Raw genomic sequence first — 25,584 nt, 5'->3', positions numbered from 1 at the left:
TCTTCCTACTGTGATTGATAAGTAGAGGCACTTTTTTTTTTTTTTGGCTGCACCCAACCCCCAACCAGGGACTGAACCCACACCCTTGACAGTGCTAAGTGCAGAGTCCTAATCACTGGACCACTAGTGAATCCCCTGGAGGTAGTTTTTAAACGGTGTACAAACAACTGGTGTAATTCCCTAGTAAATTAGTACATAACAACACAGTAACGTTGTGGGTTTTCTTCCTTTCTGGACATGCAGCATGCAGGATCTCAGTTTCCCGGACCAGGATTGAATCCCAGACCAGGGACAGAACCTGTGCCCCCTGCATTGGGAGCATGGAGTATTCCCTGCATTGCGAGGGAAGTCCTTAAGAGCTTTATAAAAAGCAGTTTTAAGTCAACCTCAAATGCTGTATTTCTGATGTTCACCATTCAAGAAAATCTTAAAATATTATTTATATCAACTTATATTGTGATAAGGGAATAAAAAGTACCTTCAGGAAGGATTGGTTTACACAATAGAATCCTGCCCAGAGTATGAACCACTTTTTCCATACCCATCCCATCCTCTCCACCTTTGTAAAAGAAAACAGTAACTTGACAGGGAGACTCCCTTCACAATGTCTACCAAATCATCACGCAGTATGTTTCAAATATCTTACAATTTTGTCAGTTATACCTCAGAAGAGCTGGAAAAAACAAAAACAAAAATGATGTGTTTGTCAAAGTAGGGGAAGAATGAAATAACCTGCAGATTAAGACTGAGATCCAAGCGCTGACGTTTAATTCAAACTGTGGATGTTCTGGGATGCTGAGTGATTTTCTCTTTTTAAAAATAAAATAATCAAAAACTTTCTTGTTAACGCATATGCTGTTTCCACAGAAATGTACAAGATGTAAAATGGTCATTCCAAAGTCAGTTTATCTGAAAAAAGACAAATTATATGAAGTCTATGTTTATCTTTATTTAACTAAATGTTCTTAAAACTTCCTAAGCTCAAATGATATGTCACAAAATAGTGTCAGAAACATGAAGATATAAATAAATTAAAACATTTGGATTATACTGTCAGTTTTAATTTTAATAAAATAGATAATTTCCTACTACATAGAGAGCAAGTCCATCCACTCATTGATAAAATTTTAGAAATATTTCCTATAAAAAGTTTAGTAGTTGATTGGGAATGAATCCATTAGAACATGATTTCTATAGGTACAGAGTGTTCCCATCCTCACCCCCATACTTACTAATTTTGAGAAAATTTAAAAATACAGAAAAGTACAAAAAATAAGACAAGATATCCATATACCACAATCCAGAATTAACCAGTATCTCAATATATTTTTTGCAGTCTTTTTTTTAAGAGAAATTGATGTTTATATATAAAACTGAAGTCCCCCTCTAATAGCCCCCTCCCCCACACGCATTCCCTTCCCTTCTCCACTCTTCACAGGCAACCACTATCAAGAGTTTGGTCTGTATCCTTCCAACCCATTTCAAAAACACTTAAAAAACATACATACATACTATGTATCCATTACCAATATATAGCACTGAAATTCTGTGAGGAAGTTTTCATTCAAATTTACAAAAATGTCATTGTATTATGTCATTCTGCAACTTTCTTTCCCCCTCAACATGACTTTTGAGATCTTTCTAATACATATAGATCTCATTTATTACACTTTACAGATATACAGTATTCCATCATAAGTATTTTCCATTTTGTTCCTGATGCGCATTTGTTTCCAATTAATGAGTACTACAAATCATGCCACAGTAAATAGTCTGGTACATAATTTCCTGAGCATACAAACTCAGAGTAGAATTGCTAGATATTTTTCAATTTCCATAAGGAATGTTTCCCATTCCCAAGGTCATAACCATTTTACTATATAGCTTTCTCATACTTCTGCTTTTAACCCAATCCCCTTATCTTTGTGTATAGTTCATGTTCTATTTTTCCCCCCCTTGGAGAACAAATTACCTCCAAAGCACTTTTTAAAATAGTCTCATTAGCTTCTCAGCTCCTGATGCCTTTTCTATATTATAAATTCTAATAAATGCATAGGTTTTTGCAGAATCTCTTCTGTTCTGCTAAATCAATACCATAGAAGTCTCTTTCTTTCTAATACTTATAGCTTTGTTTTTATTACACTGGTGAAGATCTCCAAATTCATGCAGATGGCAATCATAAAAATGTTTTCCACTCCCAATTTTAGTGGAAATGCATCTAAAGTTTTCAGTATTACCTTTGCAGTATGTTTTTTATTGGATACAGGATTTCAATCACACAAATGTCTTTCTCTTCAAGATGAATTCTCTGGTGTCCTTTAAGTTTTTAGTTTTTGCTTCCCTCATTTGTGATGCCTTCCTTCAGAATGATTATTTCTGATGTGTTATAAGGTGTAAATTCCTGATGAACACCTTTCATGATATCCACAGGATTTTAATGGGTATGAATTTTCTGGTGTCTAATGTGGTGTGACTTCTGGCTGAAAGCTTTCCCACATTCACTACACTGATAAGGCTTCTTACCTGTGTGTATTCTCAAATGTAGAGCAAGGGTTGAGAACTGCGAGAAAGCTTTCCCACACTCATTACAACCATAGGGTTTCTCACCTGTATGGCTTCTCACATGTACAGTAAGAGATGAACTTTGAGAGAAGGCTTTTCCACATACATTGCATTCATACGGCTTATCACCTGAATGAATTCTCACATGTACAATAAGTGATGTTCGCTGAGAGAAGGCTTTTCCACATTCATTACATTCATAAGGTTTCTCTCCAGTGTGAATATTTTGATGTTTTATGAGGTACTTCTTCTGACCAAAAGCTGTTCCACATTCATTACACTTGAAGGGTTTCTCTCCAATATGAATTTTCTCATGCTCAGTAAGGTTTGATTTGCCACTGAAGGTTTTCCCACACTCCTTACATATAAAGGGCTTTTCTCCTGTGTGAGTTCTCTGGTGCCTGATGAGGTTTGACTTCTGAATGAAAGCTTTCCCACAGTCCTTACACTCAAAAGGTTTTTCTCCAGTGTGAATTTTCTGATGGGTAAGAAGGTTTTCCTTCTGGCTAAAGGATTTTCCACATTCATTACATTCAAAAAGCTTCTCTCCAGTATGGGTGTTCTGATGTTTAATGACATACTGCTTTTGGCTGAATGCTTTTCCACATTCATTACATTCAAAAGGTTTCTCTCTATTATGAAAATGCTCATGCTCAGTAAGAGTTGATTTGTGGCTGAAGATTTTCCCACATACCTTACAGGCAAAGGGGTTTTCCCCACTACAAATTCTCTGCTGACTGAGGTGTGACATCTGAATGGAAGCTTTCCCACATTCACAAGGTTTCTTTCCTGTATGAATTTTTTGATGAATGAAAATTTACTTTTAGCTGAAGGTATTTCCACATTTCTTACATGTGCTGGGCTTCTCTGTGTATGGGCTTTCAAATGTAGAGTAAGAGATAAGGTTCAAGAGAAAACTTTATCATCATCAGTACATTCAGAGCTTTCTAACTCTAAATTTTCTAAATATTCAGTGAAATTTATAACCTTCACTGATTTCTCTCCAGTATGAATTTTCTTCTGCTCAATGAGATGTTATCTAGGTAAAGGATTTTCAATATTCTTTAGAAGCACAGGATTTCTCTCCAGCCTGACTTCAACGTTGAATGAGGTGCAACATACAAATGAAAGTTTTCCCACATTCAGCAAATTCATAGGTTTTCTCTCCAGTATGAATGCTCTGATATCATGTGGGGTTCAAATTTTTAATGAAGGCATTTCCACACTGATTTTATACCCTTTTACAAAAAGGGTTATCACTACAAGGAGTAAGCTGTGGAAGATTTCCACACTATTTAAATAGATGATTCTTTCCTACACAACTAACTCTAAATTGTGTTTCAAACTCTAGGTTGAAAAGGCTGTTGCCTTAAAAGATGGTCTGATATCAAAGGAAGCACTTTTCCAATTTTCTTAGTCACTGCTTTTTTCTGTCTGTACTTTATTGAAGCTGGATTCAACTTGTCTCCCAAGTCTTGTTGCCAATCTATCTGTTCATCATCTTCTCAAGCTTCTTCTAAATAAAATGGAGTACAAAGAATCATCATTTAAAGCAGTCAATGTATAACGTGCTTAGAACTGTGGCTGGCACATGGTAAGCACCCATAAATGTTAGCTTTATGTTATCATTATTTATGAATTTTCCCATTATTAGTAATGAAATTTCAGATTGTGCTTTGGGGGATGAACTAGCTCAAAGTATGAAAGAATCCTCATGATCAATGTCTTCAACTAAATTTGAGATGGAAACCCTTGAATAGGACACCTGGTTGAAAATTAAACATTCACATATATACAAACAGCTCAGAAAACTCTTGAAAAATAACAACTTCATAATCCAGCAAATTGAATATAACAAAAAATGAGGGATTAACAAACAGGATAAAAAGATAACCACATAAAATTGAGAAAGTCTACCAGGGATTCTGAAAAAGAGAAAGGAAAAGCCAACTGCTTCCTTCTAAAATTCCATTCAAAGGACAAGAAAAGGGAAAATGGCACAAACTCACAAGAAAGAAGAATGACAGGCAACATCAATACACACAGGTATTAACATTTTTTTTAATAACAAAGTACATGGAGGATTTTCGACAGAAGAGCTGAGGAAGTTCAAATAACATAAAGGCACTGCAGAAGAGGACAATGAGGTTAAGCAAGCAAACCTGTGCCACAAAATATCATAAAGACTCAGAAAATGAAGGGAAATTTTAAGCACCTCAAAAGAAGGAATAGTATTTGCTGTAAAAATAAAATTTATTTAAGTTGCAGCTGGCCCCTTACTGTCAGTCATGAGGACAAAGGGCCACTCCTTTCACAAAGTCAAAGTTATTCTTTGCAGGAATTTAATCACAGAAGCCTCAGTCTCAGGGACACTCAACAAATGAGATGACAGGTGCTATACTGAAAGCAATGGGATGTATATGTAATATGGTGAGACCCCAGCTCCATTCTGTAGTCGATGCCAAAAGTGTTGGAAACTTTGAGTAGGATATGAAAGGACCCTTTTCTGGACAAACTAAAAGGCCAGTGAAAAACTTAAATAGGATGCCTCCCATCTAAGATGATACTTATTTGTGGTCATTTTTTTCTGGTGAAACAAAGGACCTGGCCACATCTGATCATGAGAGTAAGACAGTGTAACTCAGAAGGAGACCCCCAGGTCCATGAGGCATTCTAGGCTCTACTCTTTATCCACTGACTAGAAGCACCCAGGAACAAAAGAGCTTACCTTTTAGTGAATCACTCTTAAACATGACTGTTTAGCCAATACTCCACACACAGGAGAGAAACCCCACTAACATGAAAGATCAACATTGAAAGACAGTAAGAAACTCTAAGGAAATAGGCACAGCAAACAACAAAACCCTGAAACCAACTGCAGACAGTTATGAGAAGATATTTTATCAGTGAAACAGTAACAGCATTCTGGAAGCAAGAAACAGAAAAAGTTCCCTCAGAAACTAAGACTGGGGACAATGGGGTGGGGTGAGAGGTAAGGTAAGGGTAACTGTATTACCATTCACCAGTAACAGGGTTTCCATAGTGCAGAAGGATTGCACTGCTTCACTCTAGCAAACTCAGGCATGGCCAGGTGCCTTGTTTGGACAATGACATATAAGCACAGGTGACAACTGTCATTTCCTGATAGAAGTTATAAGAAGACACATTGAAGGATAAACCAAAGTAATAAAATAGCCGAGTAAAAGAAGTTCCAGAAAATGAAAGGGGGAAACTGGCTTAGAGGAAATATTCAAAGAACAAAAAAATGTCCTCTCTTCTAAGTCATGACTCTCCAGACGTCTTGAAAGGTGCACTTGGTACCCTGCACAATGAATTATAAAAGATGAATATCTAGACACATTACTGGGACATTTCAAAACAGCAAGGAGGTGAAAAATGCTTTCAAAAGAAAGAACATACATCATTCAAAGAAAAGAGAATAAAATTTCCCAACAGAACGACAGGAAGCTAGAAGACAGAATTCTGATTGAAAAAAATTTAAGCTTAGACTATCAATCTAATGAGACAGTCAAACAGGCATTTTCAGTTATGCAAATGCCCAAAATGCACCTCTTCTCCCAGGATGCTATTAGAAGATGTGTTCCACCAAAATCAGTAGACAGAGATGGTAACAGATATAGAATCCAAAAATGAGGGGATGTACAGGGGGGTAAAAAATGAAGTCATTTCTATGTTAATAGTGATGAAAAGCTACAAGGTAAGAGATGACTATCAGGTCAGAGTACAGCCTGGTCTACACTGAAGTAAGAGGACAAGAATTCTAGACTTATTGTCCCCAAAGAGAAAAATGGAGATTTCCCAATGCATGTAACAATGTGGAAACTAGTACTGAGAAGGCTTTGAACTATTCTGAATAGGAAATCTGTGCTTTAGTATAGGAAAATCAAGCAAACAAAAAGTGTAGTGAGTATCAAATCCATGAAAAGCAAAAACTATAAAGAATATTAATTTTATACATATACACATATACTTCTGTTGTACACAAGAGGATGACAGTTGTCTCAAGGGAAAGCACTTGGGCAAACAAATTAAGTTGTGAGCTAAACCTAGCCACTTTACTCATGAAGCACCATTTTTTACTTTATTTCATGCTGCACGATTAATTTGCTTTAAACAATTAATAAATGCTTTACCAACTATGGTTATTAAGACTTGGGCATTGTTTGGCACAAACTTTCTTCAGACAAAAAGAGAATCATCTCAAGGAAAATAATTGATAGTATATGCTGCCAATGATAGAATTTAAGTTCTCAAACAAAAGTAAAAATCAAGATTTTGGAAAACCTGTTTCCTCCACCATGTGATTGAAACTTATAAAGACTTTTCTAATGAGACTGGTAATGTTAACAAAATATGACGTTTTGATATTGTATGAGTTACATCAACACTTGTGTGTTCAGTCGTGTCTGACTCTTTGCAACCCCATGGACTGTTAGCCCACCAGACTCCTCTGTCCATGGAATTTTCCAGGCAAGCATACAGGAGCAAGTTGCCATTTCCTTCTCCAGAGGATCTTCCTGACCCAGGGATTGAACTGGTGATCTCTTGTGTCTCCTGCATTGGCAAGCAGGTTCTTTACCAGCTGAGTCACCCAGGAAGGCCCCCATGTCAACATTTGAAAGAGCTGCAGTTCAACTGGCTAGTGCATGATGGGTTTCCCTGGTGGATCAGAGGATAAAGTACTGCCTGCAATGTGGGACACCTGAGTTCAATCCCTGGGTTGGGATGATCCCCTGGAGGAGGGCATGGCAGCCCACTCCAGTATTCTTGCCTGGAGAATCCCCATGGACAGAGGAGCCTGGTGGGCTACAGTCCACGGGATCACAAAGAGTCAGACACAACTGAGCAACTAAGCACATAATGCATGATGTTACAAAATCACGCATGGGTCAGAAATCCATTCAAAGTTTAAGATAAATGGATATTGTGTAACAGAACAGAAAAATCTGTTATAATTTCAAATTTCACATTGTGGCTAATCTTGAAAAAATTACCACTTGTGAAGTGTTAGTATAGTACCAAAGAATATTCACAATTATCTGAAAAGGCTATTAAAACACTGCTCCACAAACATGCAAACAATGCCACTCTTCTCACTAAACTCTTTTATTTTGGAAAACTGTTACTTAAGAATTGTAATTTAAGTAAATTAAAAAAAAAAAAGAATTGTAATTTAAGTAAATTTATATGTAATGAGATTATTATTTGAGTTTTTTAAATTAATAAATGTTTTCAAAAGTTTCTCAATTTTATATTAAATAAACATAAACGTCCACATAATAAACCAAAGCCCTTTGGAGGCCCTCAAGTTTTAGGACTGACTATAAATGCTACTGTTCATGGGTAATGGGTTACATTCTGTGATGAGGAAAATGTGATAATGGTGATAATTACACAACTTTGTGAATATACTAAAAAACACTGAACTGTATATTCCCAAAAGGGTAAATTTTATGTTATCTGAAATACATCTCAATAAAGCTGTTTTTTTAATTAAAAAAGAAAATGTGAAGAGTTCCTAAGACCAAAAAGTTTGTGAATTGATGCTCAAAACATTTCTCATTATTCATTCAACAAATACCTTCTTCTACCTTCTTCTTACTGTGAGTCTGGCATAGTTCTAAGCTCCAAGGATAAAAAGCACTGAACAACACTGACAAAACTTTCTGCACCCATCAAGTTTACATTCTAGTGGACAGAAAAAAAAAAAAAGAGAAGGTTTGTTAACAAGTTTTAACTGCTATGGGAAAAAATTAGGGAATGGATAAAGAGTTATAGTTTCAGACAGAACAGCTTCTGAGAAGGTTAAGATTCATGACCTGAAGGAAGAAAGAGAGTGATCCTTACAGATGCGTGGAGGAAGAGCATTCTAAGTAATGGATAAGTTCAGAGGCCCTGAGAAAAAGCCTACCAAGCATGTTAGGTATGCAATCAATGAATCACAATTAGGCATATTACGTTCCTTATATCCCTCGGTTTCACCCAACCCCTTCCTATATCTTAGGCTTCTTATAATCTATAGAACCTCCTGGAGTCAGCTCCAGTAACAGGCTCCTAAAGACTTCTCCAATCTTGTCTTGTACTTCTAAACATCTTTCCCTTAACTTCTATTCACAATCACACTTCACTTTTCTTAAAATAAGTGTTTCATATGAAGTATTTCTAAACCCAAATTTCTACATAGCTAAGTCAATATACTAACTATAATCTGAGATGCTGGACTGCAGTAATGGCTGTACTCCTTTTTTCTTTGGATGGCTGACAATTAAGTATTTTTAAATACAAGGGGCAAAATCAAGGGGGAAATAAAGGAGAGGACAGTTTACCATTTAAAGATTAAAAAGACAATAACCAGATCCAACATTTAAACCTTGACTGGATTCTGGCATTAAAGACAAAAAAGCTATACAAGGTATTTTGGAGGCAACTGGGGAAATCTAAATATTATTACATAATATTAATCATCTAAAGTATAGGGAAACAGTGGGAACAGTGGTTGACTTTATTTTGGGGGGCTCCAAAATCACTGCAGATGGTGATTGCAGCCATGAAATTAAATGATGCTTACTCCTTGGAAGGAAAGTTATGACCAACCTAGACAGCATATTAAAAAGCAGAGACATTACTTTGTCAAACAAAGGTCCGTATAGTCAAGGCTATGGTTTTCCCAGTAGTCATGTATGGATATGAGAGCTGGACTATAAAGAAGACTGAGTGCCAAGGACTTGATGCTTTTGAACTGTGGTGTTGGAGAAAACTCTAGAGAATCTCTTGGACTGCAAGGAGATCCAACCAGTCCATCCTAAAGGAGATCAGCCCTGGGTGTTCACTGTTAGGACTGATGTTGAAGCTGAAGCTCCAATACTTTGGCCACCTGATGTGAAGAGCTGACTCATTTGAAAAGACCCTGATGCTAGGAAAGATTGAAGGTTGGAGGAGAAGAGGATGACAGAGGATGAGATGGCTGGATGGCATCACCAACTCAGTGGACATGGGTTTGGGTAAACTCCAGGAGTTGGTGATGGACAGGGAGGCCTGGCGTGCTGCAGTTCATGGGGTTGCAAAGAGTCAGACACAACTGAGTGACTGAAGTGAACTGAAGGTATGATAACAGTATTTCTGTTATGTGGGCCCCCCCGTTAACATTATTTTTAGAAAATGCAAACTTCATTATTTAGGAGTTAAATGTCATGCTGTTTCAATGCACACAATACTCATGCACTAGGAAACAGATACATCAAACATGGCAAAATACGTATTACTGAATCTATGTGGTGGATATACAGTAGATCAATGTACTCTTCTTTCAATGTCTTTACTGTTTGAAGATGTTAAGAACAGATTTTAAAAAATCTTTCTACAATAATTCAGATTATTTAATAAGTTACTGCATGTGTAATCAAAATTTCAGACAGAAAAAATAAAATATTGCCCTTCCTTTCAACAGGTCCATATGATAGATTCCACACATAAAAGTAAAAAACATGTAAGATGTTTACTACGGACTTTTGAATTTCTGTGCAAAATGTGAAGCAGGATGGACAATCATATGGTAGATCAATAGAAGAGGAATTAAGTAACAGGTTTAAATAATCAGGAAATGAAAAAGTAGGGAATTTTATAATCAAAGGCCAAGATTCAAATAATTTTATATAGAGAAGGAAATATGTTCACATTACACTCACAGGGTTAATATGTCCTCTCGATTAAACTGTATCTTTTAAAAGGCTTGACTGACCATGTCACAAGGACCAAGAGAAAGGAAATGATCTAGACCTAATTTGATGTGACATCTGGACCTGAAATAATGAGCTGAAACCTCTGTCTAACACAATGAAAATGAAGTCACAATTGGATAATTGTTTACCCCATAAATAGGTAAAATTATGGTGGGCAAGACAGAAAGGCTGGAGGTGGAAAAATAAAGGTATTTATAGAAAGCTTGGGACTTCCCTGGTGGCTCAGATGGTAAAGTATCTGCCCTACAATGGGGGAGACCAGGGTTGGGAAGATCCCCTGGAGAAGGAAATGGCAACCTACTCCAGTACTCTTGCATGGAAAATCCCATGGATGGAGAAGCCTGGTAGGCTACAGTCCATGGCATCGCAAAGAGTCAACACACAACTGAGAGACTTCACTTTACTTTCCTTTTACTTCTAACTTCAGAATGAATGAGTCATTTCTGAGAATTAATTTATAAAAGGAAAGAGGAAAGGCAGAATGCAGAATTCCAGAAGACATGTCCAATAAGAGGATAGAGTGAAGGGGGAGAAAAAAGCAAAAGATGGGGAAACACTTAGATAAAGCAACAAAAGCACCCATAAAGCTGAATCTGGAAAGAACTCCTAGAAGAGTGACTCAATCATAAGCAGATCTTTTCCTCTAAAACGGTAAAATAAAGACATGTTGGGATTTCCCTGATGGTCCAGGGGTTAGGACTCCGCCCTCTCGCTGCCAAGGGCCCAGGTTCAATCCCTGGCTAGGGAACTAAGGTCCCATAAGCCTCAAAGTACAGCCAAAAAAACCAAAAAGACATCTCTGCTCACTTTGTCTGAGAAGGAGAAAGATAAAGACAAAAAGGAAAAACTGCATTGTTGGTAAAAGTAGGAAATAGCTATAATTCTAATGTCCTACTAGGAAGAATATGAGTAGGCAGCTGTCCCTGCTGTTTTTAGGAAGAGCTCTTATGCACAACACTCTCCAAAATCAAACGGCACAGTCTCAGGGGGTCACATCACCACCTCCTAGTTTCTAACAACAGAATCTAGGAATGCAGGCTGGATGCAGGAGACTTGGACATAATGGCATCTCTGAGTGGTAAGAAAAGTAGAACTGAGCAAGGATATACAGACACCACCACTGATTAAAGCAGCTTGTCAGTATAGCAAAATATACATCTTCTCAACTTTCTAGGTTCCCTAAATTCCTGACTTTCCAGCTCCCTAGATTCCTGACTGCCTACCTGAATATGCACTTAGATGATGGATAGGTAGACAGGACACAATTAATAAGTCCATAAGAAAATCCTTGCTCGGTCTCCCAAAATTCCTGAAGTCTTCTTGTCTCATCCTCGTCTAGTTAAGTCGTCAGTAACTTCTCTTTCTCTCATATCCAACATATAATCAGTCAGTCTTTCAACTATTCCTTTAAACCATCTTAAAAATCTGACCACTTGTCACTAAGTGTAACTATTACCTAGATCACTGCAGTAGTGATCACTCACATTAATCTCCTAGCCTTGGCCCTCTATACTATATTTTCTTTATAGCAGCTCAAATTTAATTCTGATCTTTTCACTCCTCACCTCAAAAACCTTTGATGGCCTCTCAAATCACTCAGAATAAAGGCCAAAGTCTATGATTTGGCCTGTTACCTAACCAAACCCTTTATCACTCTGCTCAAGCCCACTGCCCTCATCACTATTTCTTTAAGAGGAAGCTCCAGCCTCAGGGCTTTTAAGACTTTTTGTTCCTTTTGGCTGAATGCTCTTCCACCAAATACTGCATACTGCACTCTCATACTCTTAAATGTTACTCTCTTAATGAGACCTTTCCCTAACTTATTTAAAATTATAACCTCCAACTGGCCCTCACTATGCAAGTTTTCCTTGCTTTATTCTTCTTCATAGGACTCACCACCATCTCATAGAATACATTTTTTACCTATTTACTCATAGTCTGTCTTCCCCAATTAGAATGTAGACCTCAAGAGGGAGGAATTTTTGACTGCTTGATTCACTAACATTTCCCTAGTACCTGAAATGGTGCTAAATATAAATCATGCAGGAAATACTTATTGAATATATCAATATACCATGTTGGTAGACATGTAAATTGGTTTACTTCTTTTCAGAACAATGTGCCTATTCTATCTAATCTATAAATAAACTTAACTTTGACCGAGCATTTCTACTTAGAGTAAATTAGGATGTAACTGTATCTGCACATCTCTGCAAAGCAATATAAACAAGTATATTGACTTGCATCTTCACTCACACAAGTCTGGAAACAACCTAAATGTCCATTAGAGGCAGGTTAAATGAATTAAGTGTTGATGGAGAAAAGAAGAAAACTATGTACACAACAGAATACATACCATCATTTAAATGAAAAGACTGAGTGCTTATATATATATTTGTATTTGTACCACAGATACATTAATATATGCTTATTTATTCACAGACTACCTCAAGAAGAATCCATGTGAAACTCTTAAGTGATTGCAGCTTTGAGAAAGAACTACAGGACCAAAGGTCAGATGTTTTCACTGATGTTCAAAAATTTTTTACAAATTCATGTACTATGTTAAATAATAAATACAGACTCATCCATCCATTCATCTATACACACACACATAGCAAAAAAGCAGAACTGACTTCTACAGCAAAAACTTCTGAAAAGAGGTACACTGGGGCAGAAGGGAAGGAGGCAGGAGTTTATTGATACAATAATAGGGGAACTAGATAAGAAGACAACAGGAAGTGTGATTACAGATGTAAAATAGGATGCTGAAGCATTTAACCACTGAAAAATGAGAGAAATTGCTAAGTAATAAAAAGGAAACTGGAGAACGCAATGGCACCCCACTCCAGTACTCTTGCTTGGAAAATCCCATGGACGGAGGAGCCTGGCGGGCTGCAGTCCATGGGATCGCAAAGAGTCGGACACAATCGAACGACTTCATTTTTACTTTTCACTGTCATGCATTGGAGAAGGAAATGGCAACCCACTCCAGTGTTCTTGCCTGGAGAATCCCAGGGACAGAAGAGCCTCGTAGGCTGCCATCTCTGGGGTCGCACAGAGTCGGACACAACTGAAGCGACTTAGCAGCAGCAAAAAGGAAACTAAATATCAGACAATATGTAAACCTAACATTAAAAGACAACTCACAAGGAAAGGAGACTACACACACCAGGAGATATGAGACTGAGGCTATCATGGAAGACAGAGCAATCACAGAGAGGCAGAGGGAATGAAGTGTGAAGGGCTGACATGCAGAATAAAAATAAGGGCACCTGGCCCTCTAGAATCTGATTAAAGGGATCAACTACTGAAAGAAAAAATAATGACTGGAAATGTCCTTCAGGTTTCTAAAGACTCACTCTAAGACTAGGGCTGGTAACAAAGCTTTTCAGAAGCGCTGACTGAACAATTGTGATGTGCCTGGTTGTGATGCACTCACCTGAACAAACTTCCTTTCCACTTCTTTCTCCACCATCCAGAGTTCGTCTTCGTGCTTCAACAGAGGATCACATCCAGCCTGATCAGTTCACAACCTGCTACTGGGGAAATGACACAGCACTAGAATGTTAATGCTGGAGCCAAAGTTCTCTCCTAGAACTCGGCTGAGCCCTGGGGCCTCCCGGCCTTCTGAAGGATGAGGACGGTGCACAAGGAAGTGACCCTGTGAAAAAGAATAAAGTAATAACTTTTTGCCTTAAGAGATTAAAGCATATACAACTATATGAGAAAAGGTACTATCTGGATCCAGAATTTCAAAGCCATATACTCATTAAACCATTTAAGGCTCCACACACTGAGAAATGGAGGAAGAAAGGGGCAATTTATTTTAAGAATTTGACTTACATAAGAAAAGCTGTTCACATCTTACATGACTAGCTGCTACTGTTCTCTAGCACCACACTTCTACGTAGGTTCCTAAGTATGATTTTAACTGTGACCCTGACTCTTGGATGAAATTTAATATTCATTATCTAGAACAACATATGCCTATCACAACTAAGTCACGTGGATAAAGTTGTTCTTAACAGTATTTAGGAACAAAAACTGAAAAAGTGTTCCTGGATTCCTAATATTTGATTGCAATATACTCTAAATGAAACTATATATTAAAAATGTCCAATAAATATGTTCACCCACACATTCAAAACAACAACAAAGAGTTATGAACATTATTGGGACAACAGACAAAAATCTGAATATAGACTTTGAAATAATAGTATTAATATTATATTTTCTGATTTTGATTACTATACCACGATGATGTATAAGAATGTCCTTGTTCTTAGAAAATTTATGCTGAAGTATTTATAGATAAAGGGAGCAGTATACAACTTAGTCTCAAATAGTGCAAAAGAACCTACACATTTCTGGAGAATTAGAGAAGGAAAAATAAAGCAATTTAAAAAGTAAATGGTGAATTTGGGTAAAGTGTATATGGGACTTCTCTGTACATTGCACTCTTCTCTAGAAAGGGTACATGCAGCTTTTCTATAAAGTTGAAATTACTTTTAAAAAAAAAGCAAAATCCTAAAAAATACAAGTTACTACTTATACACTCTATCTACTATGCATGGTGAAAAAGCACAGTCACCAACTTGTACTGGGGTATGGCAGATGGAAGGCTCAGAGCATGACTTAAATAGTAATGTACACAGAGATAAACATGAGAGTGTGGGTTGCCTAGGAACAACCTGCAAGGAGATCAAGTTTGATCTGGACATTCAGAGTGTCAGGTTTCTAAGGAACATGCAGGCAAATATATCCATTAGGCAACTGCATACATAAACAGGGAGCTCAGAACAGCCTAGAATGGAAATGGCAATCTGTCAGCTGTCAGACTATAACTGCTGCAGAAGATAGGTGGAATGTTATTGATTGCTTATAGAGAACATACACAGTATGTGAATGGTCAAGGACAGAATCCTAGGAACACCAATGGTCAAGGAGACAAGGAAACATTTCACAGGAGCAAGGTGACTGCTTAGTTTCAATCTTTTAAGTACTTTTCCTTAAAACCACACAAAATATTAAGCAAAATGGGTTAATGGGAAGAGAAGAGTAAGGGGCAAGCAGCTACCCATACATTACACCTGTACTGAAAGTAGTAGAGAGAATTTAACTCTAAATTATATGTCAGTGCGGCCCCAAAACCTAAAATAGCAGAGGTGGTACAGGAAGGACAATAATGTGTGACAGCGTAGCAAGAGAGACTAAGATAATGGTGAGAGTTCCTTAAGGTAGCAGACTTCAGAAATAACCAGGAAAGATTCATTCTCAGAATGAGGAATTCACCCTGAGTGAGAACTGTGGTCATCAACAAGACTCATGACAAAAAAAAACAACACCCAAACTCCATGTTATCTCTACCAAAGGAAAACCCACATAGGGGGCCTACACAGTGAGTTGCAAAAGAGCCTATGAAGAACTAGGAATGCTGAGGGAGATTCTAAGGACTTAGCGAGTTCAGAAATCCACAGCTAATATTTCTTTACAGAATGAGTCTTACTCTAAGACAGAATCAATGAGAGTAAAACCTAGATTAAACTGAAAAAGACTGCAGGGGAAGCAGAACAGACTTAAAAAGCACTTAGGAGTGGGGTGACCCCAGATTTAGAAACCTCTAAAAGTAAATGCATCATCCTGGAAGGCAACTACTATGAAGATTTATGGGAAACAGAAAGAGAAAGATAGAGGTCGGCCTCAACCAAGTTAGGGTCAACTAGCCAAAGAACAGGAGGAAGCTTTTAAACACTAGAAGAGGCAGGAGAGCCTTGAAGTACAGAATGCTACTATGTTTCTCTTTTCCTGGTACTTGTCTAGGAAAATCTACCTCCTACAAACATGGCAAATACTTTGTGTCTATACAAGGAGGCTTTAAGAAAAACAGTGGCAATCAACAGCAGAATTTTCCAACAATTAAACTCACCTGAAAATTACTGCCACAAATACATAAAAAAAGAAAAATAATGTAACAAAATTATTTTTTGAAAAAGACAAAAACTTTAAGCAAACAAAAGCTATAAAAAAACACAAAAGATAAATGGAGAAAGTGAGTTACAAAACGGTCACCCAAAAGGAGGAAATGGAAAAACAGAATATGAATGGGTATCTTATTTTTGTTCTGTTTGATGTTTCAAAGACTGTAGTTATCAGAGTTTAGAGAGATTTTTATTTCCTTGATTAATGTGATCTTTCCTGGTTGTTGTATATGAGGCTTGGCAGTGGCCTCAGTTTTAAACTTTTTATTTCTACTCACACCCAGAGATCCAGGCAGGAGGAGTAATATTTACACATATAGGTCATCATAATCTACATCTGACCACAAAAGCCAGCATCTTATCTAATGCAGAAACATTGAGGGCATTTCTATTAAATTCTAAATAAAGATAAGGATGCCCAAAGTCTTGTTTTAAATAATTACATTTAAATGTAATTATAAACAATAATAGGTTGAGCAGGGAATAAAATTAACTTACAGAAACCAACAAGCTTTATATTATATACCACAACAAAGACTCCATTCATAACAGCAATGTAATAAAGGACCTAGAAATAAATTTAGTAAAAAGTGTCTAAAATTTATATGAAGAAAATTTTAAGACACTCTAAAAGACCCAAAAGGAAACTAGCATATATACAGCACACAATATGCACACACACAGGAATATCCAACACTATAGTGCCTTTCCCTAAAATTATTTTACAAAATTTAATGCAATATCAATTAGCTTTTTCCTAGAACTAGACAAGCTTATTCTAAAGTTTACATAGAAAAATAAATGAGAATAGTTAAGAAACTGAAAGAGATAAGCAATAACAGGAGACCAACTATACTAGATATTAAAACAAAATCATAAAGCTCACACACTAAAAAGATAAATATGGGTACATGAATACAGACTAGAAGATGGATGAGAATATAAAGTCCAGAAACAGACCAAATACATGAAAATTTACTATATGATCAAAATAAAGAATCTTAAAATAGTAGAGTTAAAGGTCTTTTAACATTAATAAATGGTGTTGAAGTACTGGGTAGCCTACTGGAAAAAAATATAAACCTGGATGCATACCTAAATATCGTATGCTAGGATATGAAAACCCATAAAAATTACAACCCTGTAAGGATTTGAAAGTAAAGATGAAACTTGGAGTGAGAAAGGCTTTCTATGACCATAAATGGGAGAAGGCAATGGCACCCCACTCCAGTACTCTTGCCTGGAGAATCCTATGGATGGAGGAGCCTGGTAGGCTGCCATCCATGGGGTCGCTAAGAGTTGGATATAACTGAGTGACTTCACTTTCACTTTTCACTTTGATGCATTGGAGAAGGAAATGGCAACCCACTCCAGCGTTCTTGCCTGGAGAATCCCAGGGACAGCGGAGCCTGGTGGGCTGCTGTCTATGGGGTCGCACAGAGTCGGACACGACTGAAGTGACTTAGCAGCATGACCATAAATGAAAAGACCAATTAACTAACATCATTTTAACTAACTGATAAATCTAACATAAAAACAAAAACTTCCTGATTCCACATGATTCTTAAAAAGAAACAACCACTGAACAATATCAAAACACAAATTTAAAACGTGAAAAAAACCTGCAACTCATCTCACATAGGACTAACCTTTCTAATGTAATTTAACAGTTCCTAGAAGGAAGAGGCACTCTATAGTAAAACGAGGAAAAGGATATGGACAGTTCCCTTATAAGTACATGTGGCCTTTAAAGGTACTCAACCGCACCCATAATAGAGATGTAAATTAAATCTACATTTAGATATCAATTTTCCCTCATACTTTTGGCAAAAAAATAAAACATTCAACACTACACTCTGATGGTAAGGTTCTAGGAAGAGAAGTGTTTTTGCAGATAAGAACATAAGGGCTAAGAAATTACTTAGCCCTATGTGCAATTCCACTTGCAGCAATCTACTTTAGAGATAATCAAGGGCCTTCCCAAGTGGCGCTAGTGGTGGTAAAGAATCCTCCTGCCAACGCAGGAGAACCTTTCATAAGCACAAAATGACACAGGTGAAAAATTACTCATTACTGCCAAGTAATTAGTAACAGCAAAAGATTAGGAATAACCCAAATGTCCAACAGCAGAATCAACTACAGTACACACACACACACACACACACACACACACACACACACAACACGGCAGTTAAAAATCATGTATATGATTAAGAAAGGGTATCTCCGGGATATATTGTGAAGTGACGAAAAAGAGGAATGTACAGAATGCATCTTTTACATAAGGACTGGGGACAGGAGGGAAGAATAAATATACATGAATGGCCCACCAAATACAGAATCTATTTGAAAGATAAACAACAAAAAAAAACTATTTTTTTAAAAATTGGGACAGAGATGAATGTGACAGGGAGGAGAGCAAAATGAGATCTCTCTATGAGATAAGAGTTTTTGTTGAAATGCATTATCTACTTTTTTATATAATCAAATTCATTTCTCAAAAAGCAGTCCCTAAACTGGAAACAAATTGAAATACATGAACTCAACTGTGCATTAACTTGTTAATTAACATAATTCCTCAAAACAAGGATTTATTTCCAATGACTTTAAAACAGAGAACTTTGACTCTACATCTTTAGTGTACTCAGTGGAAGGGCAAAAACAGCCACAAAGAAAATTTTCACAGGATATAGTACATTTATGGTTACTACACTACCAACATTATTTTAACTATTTTCAGTTATTTTGAAACTGCAGAATAAAGCAAATAAGCCCATACTTGTATTAACCTACTCCAAAATTTTTTTTACCATAAAATACAATTAGGAGCTATTGAGGTAAAAATCCTGAAACATTTAAACTGAATTAGAAATACTAGTATGAACTCATGATTTTTAAAAATGGGTTTACTCATTCTGTCTATGAAATGGCCTTGAAACAATGTTACCTCTGCAGCAATGAGAGCATCTAGCATCCAGATCTTGGTGTCCAATACCATTCTCCAGTAAAAGGAACCAGAGCTCCTTGGAGAAAAGGCCAATTCCAAGTTTGGGAGAAAAGGTACAAGGCGGGCCTGGAGTGGAAGAAGCTTTCAAAGTTAAATGGTGGCAAGTTAAAATGAGACAGGAGTTAGCAAGAAGGAAGCCCCACTGACTAAAATTGTGATACTATGACTATCAGAAAGAAAACTAGCTATAAGAGGACAACTTTAAAATGATGATTAAGGAAGAAAAAACATGATAAATTTGATACAATTTGAGGTAGCAATCAAATAAAAGTAAAAGTAATGAAAAAACTAGAAAATCATCACTTTGCAAGCCTGAAGAAATTACTGCTGATTCAGCTAAAGGATTATTTATTGGTGTTAAAACCATTCATTAAATGATCGATGAGGATGAGCAAATTATGAAACCATAAAGATTACATTTTGGTCATAAAGGAGAAAATATAATCGCTAGTGGTGGATCAATCATATATTTCTCTCCTGATGTTATTATGTATGCAATTTGAAGATCACCTCTGATGTAGTCTGACCCAAAATAACTCACAATTAGGATCTGTAAAAAATATCACCAGCTCTGTCTTAGCCATGAAACCATGGGAAAATAACCATCATGGAAATCAAAGAACAAAATCTCATAAAGGAGGCAGTGATGAGTTGCTAAAGATGAGTGTAACCTGAACAAAGAATTCTAACTTCCTCATTCCAGTTATAAAAGGAAATGTCAAAAAAAAAAAAAAAGCTTAAACACAGCAATTTCAAAACAGCATCTGCATATCTGAATCTTTCAGAAACTTTTACCAGGAACAGTAAGAATAACTATACTATTTCTATTTCTGAGGAATTTTTTCTCCCTTTCTGTATTTTTAAATTGTTATTTTATATTGGAGTATAGGTGGACTATCAATGACATGTTAGTTAAAGATGAACAGCAAAGAAATTCAGTTATGCCCATAGACCTAGCCATTCTTTTTCAAATTCAATCTCCTACTGATGGACATGAATTGTTCCTAATCTTTTCCTGTGTGAAACACTGTACCTGTATCACTTCATGTAAATTCAGGTACATTTGTAGAATGAATTTCCATCTGTAAAATAACTAGGTCAAAAAGAAAAGTAGTTATTACATATACTGCTGAATTACCCTTCATAGGCCTGTTTCCTTCTAATACCAATACTATTTTAATTTCTGAGGATTTAAAATGTTATACCATCAGGGGAACTCCCTGGTAGTCCAGCAGTTAGGACTCTGGGCTTTCACTGCCCAGGGTGTGGGTTCAATCCACACCCTGGCTGGGGAACTAACAAACTCAGCAGTGCGCCAAAAAAAAAAAAAAAAGGTAAAATGTTACTGTTGGGTTCCCACACCCCAACTGCTTTTCTTTTTGAGTTTTACTGGCTATTCTAGCTTGTCTATTTTTCCATATGAAGTCCAGAATCAGCTTAATCTAGGTCCTCCTCCTAAAAAAAAAAATTGTGGATACTTTTATTGGGATAACATGAAAAACACTATTTTTGTTCCTATCTTACAATACGCCCTTCAGCAGTATTTCAAAGTTCTTTTCCGGTAGTTTCTTAAGCTTATTCCTCAATTTTAAAAAAAACTGTTGTTGTAAATAATGATTTTCCTCTATCATACCTTCTAACTGGCAGTTGTTTGCCTATCTGAAAGCCACTGATGTGTAGGTATTGATTTGGTACCCAATTATTTAAAATACAAGAAGGATAACTGTAGGAGATTCCTCAGAAAAAGTACCTTTGTTACTTCACAAAATCCATAACCCGGGGAAACGCATTTAGCAGTCAGGATATTTAACTGGTCCAGATTCATGGATAAACATTGCAGGAATTAGTTTTTTCAAAGAACGAAGATAACAGTGCCGAATTTAGAACCTCAAACCCTTGAATCCCCAGTTCTCGGCTTCTGCGCAATAGGACACAGCTTCTAAAAACGGAACGCTGATATTTACTCTAAGCCTTAACAGGAGTCCTATTAAAGGACCCCAAAGATCAGGACATCGGAGACCATTTGAAGCAGGCTCCCTCTAACAAAATTATCCTTTAAAATATTGTTTAAAAAAACAACAACAGTGATTTGCCTTCTACCCAATTAAAAGGAAAAGCACTTTTATACCAAAACCCATTTTAAAATTATTTACCACTTAGCTTTTATAGACCTTCAATCTTCAAGTAAATAAGATGTTCCAGAAAGATGGCACCGTTAATCATCAGCACTTTCGACAAGGGAAGTGCCGCTCGGATGTTATTCTCTCAGTGCCGGTCTCCTACATCTCTGAGAAGCAGCCATACAATCCCGTACCCAGTTTCTCCCTCAACAATCTCAAACATCCGGTCAAATTTGCGGTCAAACTCAGGGTCACGCATCGCTCGAACCCTCCCCAGAGGCCCCCACCCCCACCCTACATGTAGGCCAGCAGCTCTTAAACCCACTCCACACTCTCGCACCGCACCCCAATAGATCCGGAATCCTTCCCTTCAACCTCCCCGACCCCATCGGCCCAAGACGCCCACATCCCACCTCCTATTTTCGCGCCACGTGGACCCAGGGGCCGGACTGACCCGCGGACAAAGACCAAAATGTCCACTCGATGCGCTGCGCCTGCGCACTCCGAGGGCGAGTGAGCACTCCCAGAAGTCTTCACGACGCGGCCCGCACGGTCACGGTGGCCCAGCACAGGCTGGTATCTGATTACCTTCTGTCAACAGCAACCGCGCTTTCCCGGCCTTGGACTACATTTCCCTTAAGGCTTTGCTAGTTGACACTACGTCTCTCTGTCTCTTTCCCCCAGCCAACTTGGCAGGCTCTTCCTGTGATTATGAGGCTCTCAGAGTAAGTAATCCTGACTTGGAGAAAGATAAATTCAGGCATGGTGGAAGGTTTGGAGAGGGAACCCCTTTCTTTGAAGGCTTTCGAGGGCAGTGTCAAACGGGCCAAGCCCAGACTTGAGGTATGAGGACGCCATCTTGTCTGTGGCTGGACTAGCTCTGGACTACGTTTCCCAGAGTCCACAGTGGCCCAGCGTTAGGTCTCTCTTGACGTCGTGGCGAGATCTTTAGCTCCGCAGGGACCCGGACGCGACCAAGGAAAGGCAGAAGGTGAGGGGTCTGGGACTCTGGGGCGGGGACTGGGCGTGTCCAGAGAGCCTTGGGTTTTTGCGCGCTGGCTGCTGAGGATGCGAGAATCTTTGTGGCTTTGTGTGTCATAGTGTGAGCAGATTGTGCAACTGTGTGTGCCTTACTGGGTGTGAAATTGTGACTGTGTATAAAGATGTGGAGGTGTCTCATTCTGTGGTTGTGTCCTTGTGTGTCCCAAGAGCGAATATCTGGTTGTATTTGTGTGATAACTGACCATTTGTTCAGCACCAAGTGTGTAGCTGTGAGGCGCCTGTGACTCCAGTGCTCTGACAGATTGTGACCCCAGACAGTAATTATAACCTCAGCTTTCCCGTGTAACACAGGGATGGGGCATGAGGTCCATTCTTCTCTGCTCACCCTTGCCTGTGCGGGAGAGTTGGGCGATGAACCTTTAAAAATGACCTGATCCCTCACGATTGTTTTTTCTTGATTCTTCTCCAAGAGATATATTGAGAGAACTACTGTTGAACATTAAAAAGCCAGGTTCTGCGTCCATCAGTTTTTCTTCTTTCCCTGAAACCTTTGTTTTTCGAGATGTGTGGTTAAACACATACACAAGTAATTCAGCCAAATGTGAGGACTAATTGGCTTTATTCAACTTCTGAATCCAGCAGTATCCCATCTACCAAGTAGCTACTCCAAAGGGTTGTACAAAATGGAAGTTTTTTACAGGCAGTAGGAAAGTGGGACAAGGAAGTTATTAGCAAAAGAAAAGAAACGATTGTTTTAGGCCCGGACATCTTTTAGGGGAAGGGAATGGTAGGGGTCTTATCATGCAGATTAGCTCACAGGTGCCAAGCAGGAAATTTCAGATCGATTTGTTTAAAGAGCATATTTTCTTGAGAAACATTTAAACTGGAATTAAGTCTTGGTTTGTTGTTATGGGACACATGACTCCATTTTAGGCTTTTTTTTTTTTTTTTAACACGTGCTTTCCTTTTCTTCTCAAACTTCTTGCCTAACAAAGCCCCACACCACCATTCACCTCCAAGTGAACTGGAGTCCTGTATTTGCCGTTGGAGTCAATTATTGAGTGCCATGAAGGTAAACTGAAAGGCCCACACTTTCCATATTCCCTGCACACCTAGTGTTCATCTAAATGTTTTAAACTTTTCATTTTAAATACTAAAAAATAAAAATAAATACTTAAAACTGTTGCAAAAATAGAATTCCCAAATACTCTTTTTTTTTTTTTTTCCCCAAATACTCTTAACCCAGCTTCTCTATCAAGACCAGGAGATTAACAGATACACTAATAGATACTGATATTGTTGTTGTTTTTTTTTTACCAGGTGCAAGCTTGCTCTGCTCACCACAGGTAGGTCAATGAATCCAGGAGACGAGGTGCTGACGCAAGGAAGAGACTTTAATCAGGGAGCAGACCAACCGAGAAGATGGCAAGCTAGCGTCTCAAAATAACCATCTTATTGGGGTCTGGATGCCAGGTTCTTTTATAGATCAGAGAGAAAGAAGGGATGAGGAACTAAAGTCCAAAGACAGAATAGAAACGAGATGCAGGGGGGAAGTAAACTGAAAGGGTCTTCAGTCTTGCAAAACATCTCCAAGGGAATGTTCAGCCTTCAGAAGTAAAAGTGAAGTCGCTCACTCGTGTCCGACTCTTTGTGACCCGTGAACTGTAGCCCACCAAGCTCCTCTGTCCATGGGATTCTCCAGGCAAGAATATGGGAGTGGGTTGCCATTTCTTTCTCCAGGGGATCTTTCCCACCCAGGACTCGAACCTAGGTCTCCCACATTGCAGGCAGACACTTTAACCTCTGCACCACCAGGGAAGCCCTTAAATACAAGAATACAGTCTCTCAGAAAACCTCCTATAGAGACACAGAACTTAAGATCCAAGTACTGACGTCAAAGATTTCAAGGGAGGCAAGGAAGCCAGGTTGAAAGAAGGGGGAGGAGGCGGGAGAGGGCGAAAGGGGTGGCCTTACAGTCATCTCCTGCCACCTACAGATACTCAGGCCTTATGGGACTTTTCCCTGGGCCTCCAGAGAAGGGAGGCCTGGAACTTGGCCCTACCAGAAATCAGGCCAGACCAGAACCAGAATTCGAGTTCTCTGCCAAGAGGAGGTGATCAGTCTCCAATCCTCAGCTCAGGCTGAGGGCCCTTTGACCAGATTCCTGCGTCCAAGACCGGGGGACTAGAAAAATGGGAAAGGATAGGAAGGGTTAAGGGGAGGAAAGAGAGAGGGAAGGGGAGAGAGGTCAATAAAGTCTCTTGTTCCTTACCCGGTCGGGGCACTCTGGCCAGTTGTCCACGTCAGGAGGAGACCAGGGACAAAAGGGTCCCAGTTGTGGCCGCTGGGTCTGGTCCATTGGCAGGCAAGGTGGCCCCTGAGTACCCCGAGTGGTCAGGATGTCAGTCTCAGCAAAGAAGAATCCCACCAGAGTCGCCATTTGTTGCAGGAAGGAGGACCCGTTCCAGGGCCCGAAAATGGGCTCTTGTTTAACACTCGGAAATGAATTGTCCGAGCAGAAATGAATTGTCTGAGGAGACACATGCTGACAAAGCAAGAGACTTTATTGGGAAAGTGCACCCGGGCGGAGAGCAGTACGGTAAGGGAACCCAGGAGAATGTGTTAATCTCTTCTCTTCACAGGTGGGCAGGGACAAACTATCTCTGTCAGCTGAACAAAGGCACTTTAGTTTACAGTCAAGCAGAGGGGCAGGGTCCTCCAGGCAAGCCATTGAGTATGATTATAATAATAAAAACAAGTCAAAGAAACAGTTTCCAACATGAAGTCAGAATTGGCTTCCTCCCTGAAACAGTTGTTGTTCGGTTGCCCAGTCATGTCCGACTCTTTGTGACCCCATGGACTGCAACATGCCAGGCCTCCCTGTCTCTCACCATCTCCCAGAGTTTGCCCAAGTTCATGTTCAGTTATAGTTAGTTAAGTAGCTCAGTCGTGTACGACTCTTAGCGACCCGTGGATTGTGGGGCTCCCTCCTCCATGGGAGCTACCGGGCTCCTCCCTCCATGGGATTCTCCAGGCAAGAATACTGGAGTGGGTTGCCATTTCCTTCTCCAGGGGATCTTCCCAACCCAGGGATGGAACCTGGGTCTCCCACATTGCAGGCAGACTCTAACCTCTGAGCCAAGAGTTAATAA

General features: G+C 38.6%; 2 protein-coding genes across 3 annotated transcripts in view; one reads left to right on the top strand and one right to left on the bottom strand.

The window, feature by feature from the left end:
* Positions 1 to 25,584, top strand: part of LOC138095964 (zinc finger protein 567) — a 97,725-nt gene that overhangs the window by 47,752 nt on the left and 24,389 nt on the right. The gene's annotated exons all lie outside the window — the stretch shown is intronic.
* On the bottom strand, positions 1,043 to 21,940 carry ZNF146 (zinc finger protein 146). 2 transcript variants are annotated; one of them, XM_068991974.1, is made up of 3 exons: positions 21,844 to 21,940; positions 13,765 to 13,986; positions 1,043 to 4,078 (listed from the first exon to the last, which is right to left on the bottom strand). In XM_068991974.1, exon 3 carries the CDS (start codon positions 3,311 to 3,313, stop codon positions 2,435 to 2,437), a length of 879 nt encoding a protein of 292 aa, XP_068848075.1. In that variant the 5' UTR covers positions 3,314 to 4,078; positions 13,765 to 13,986; positions 21,844 to 21,940; the 3' UTR covers positions 1,043 to 2,434. The 2 variants fall into 2 exon arrangements, with proteins under 2 accessions (XP_068848075.1, XP_068848076.1); XM_068991975.1 differs by having other exon boundaries at positions 13,765 to 13,861; positions 21,844 to 21,871.

This window comes from Capricornis sumatraensis, chromosome 20, assembly GCF_032405125.1.
Source record: "Capricornis sumatraensis isolate serow.1 chromosome 20, serow.2, whole genome shotgun sequence".
Classification (NCBI taxonomy): Eukaryota; Metazoa; Chordata; class Mammalia; order Artiodactyla; family Bovidae; genus Capricornis; species Capricornis sumatraensis.
Note: the sequence above shows the minus strand (reverse complement) of the source record. Positions and strands in the feature narration are given on the sequence as shown.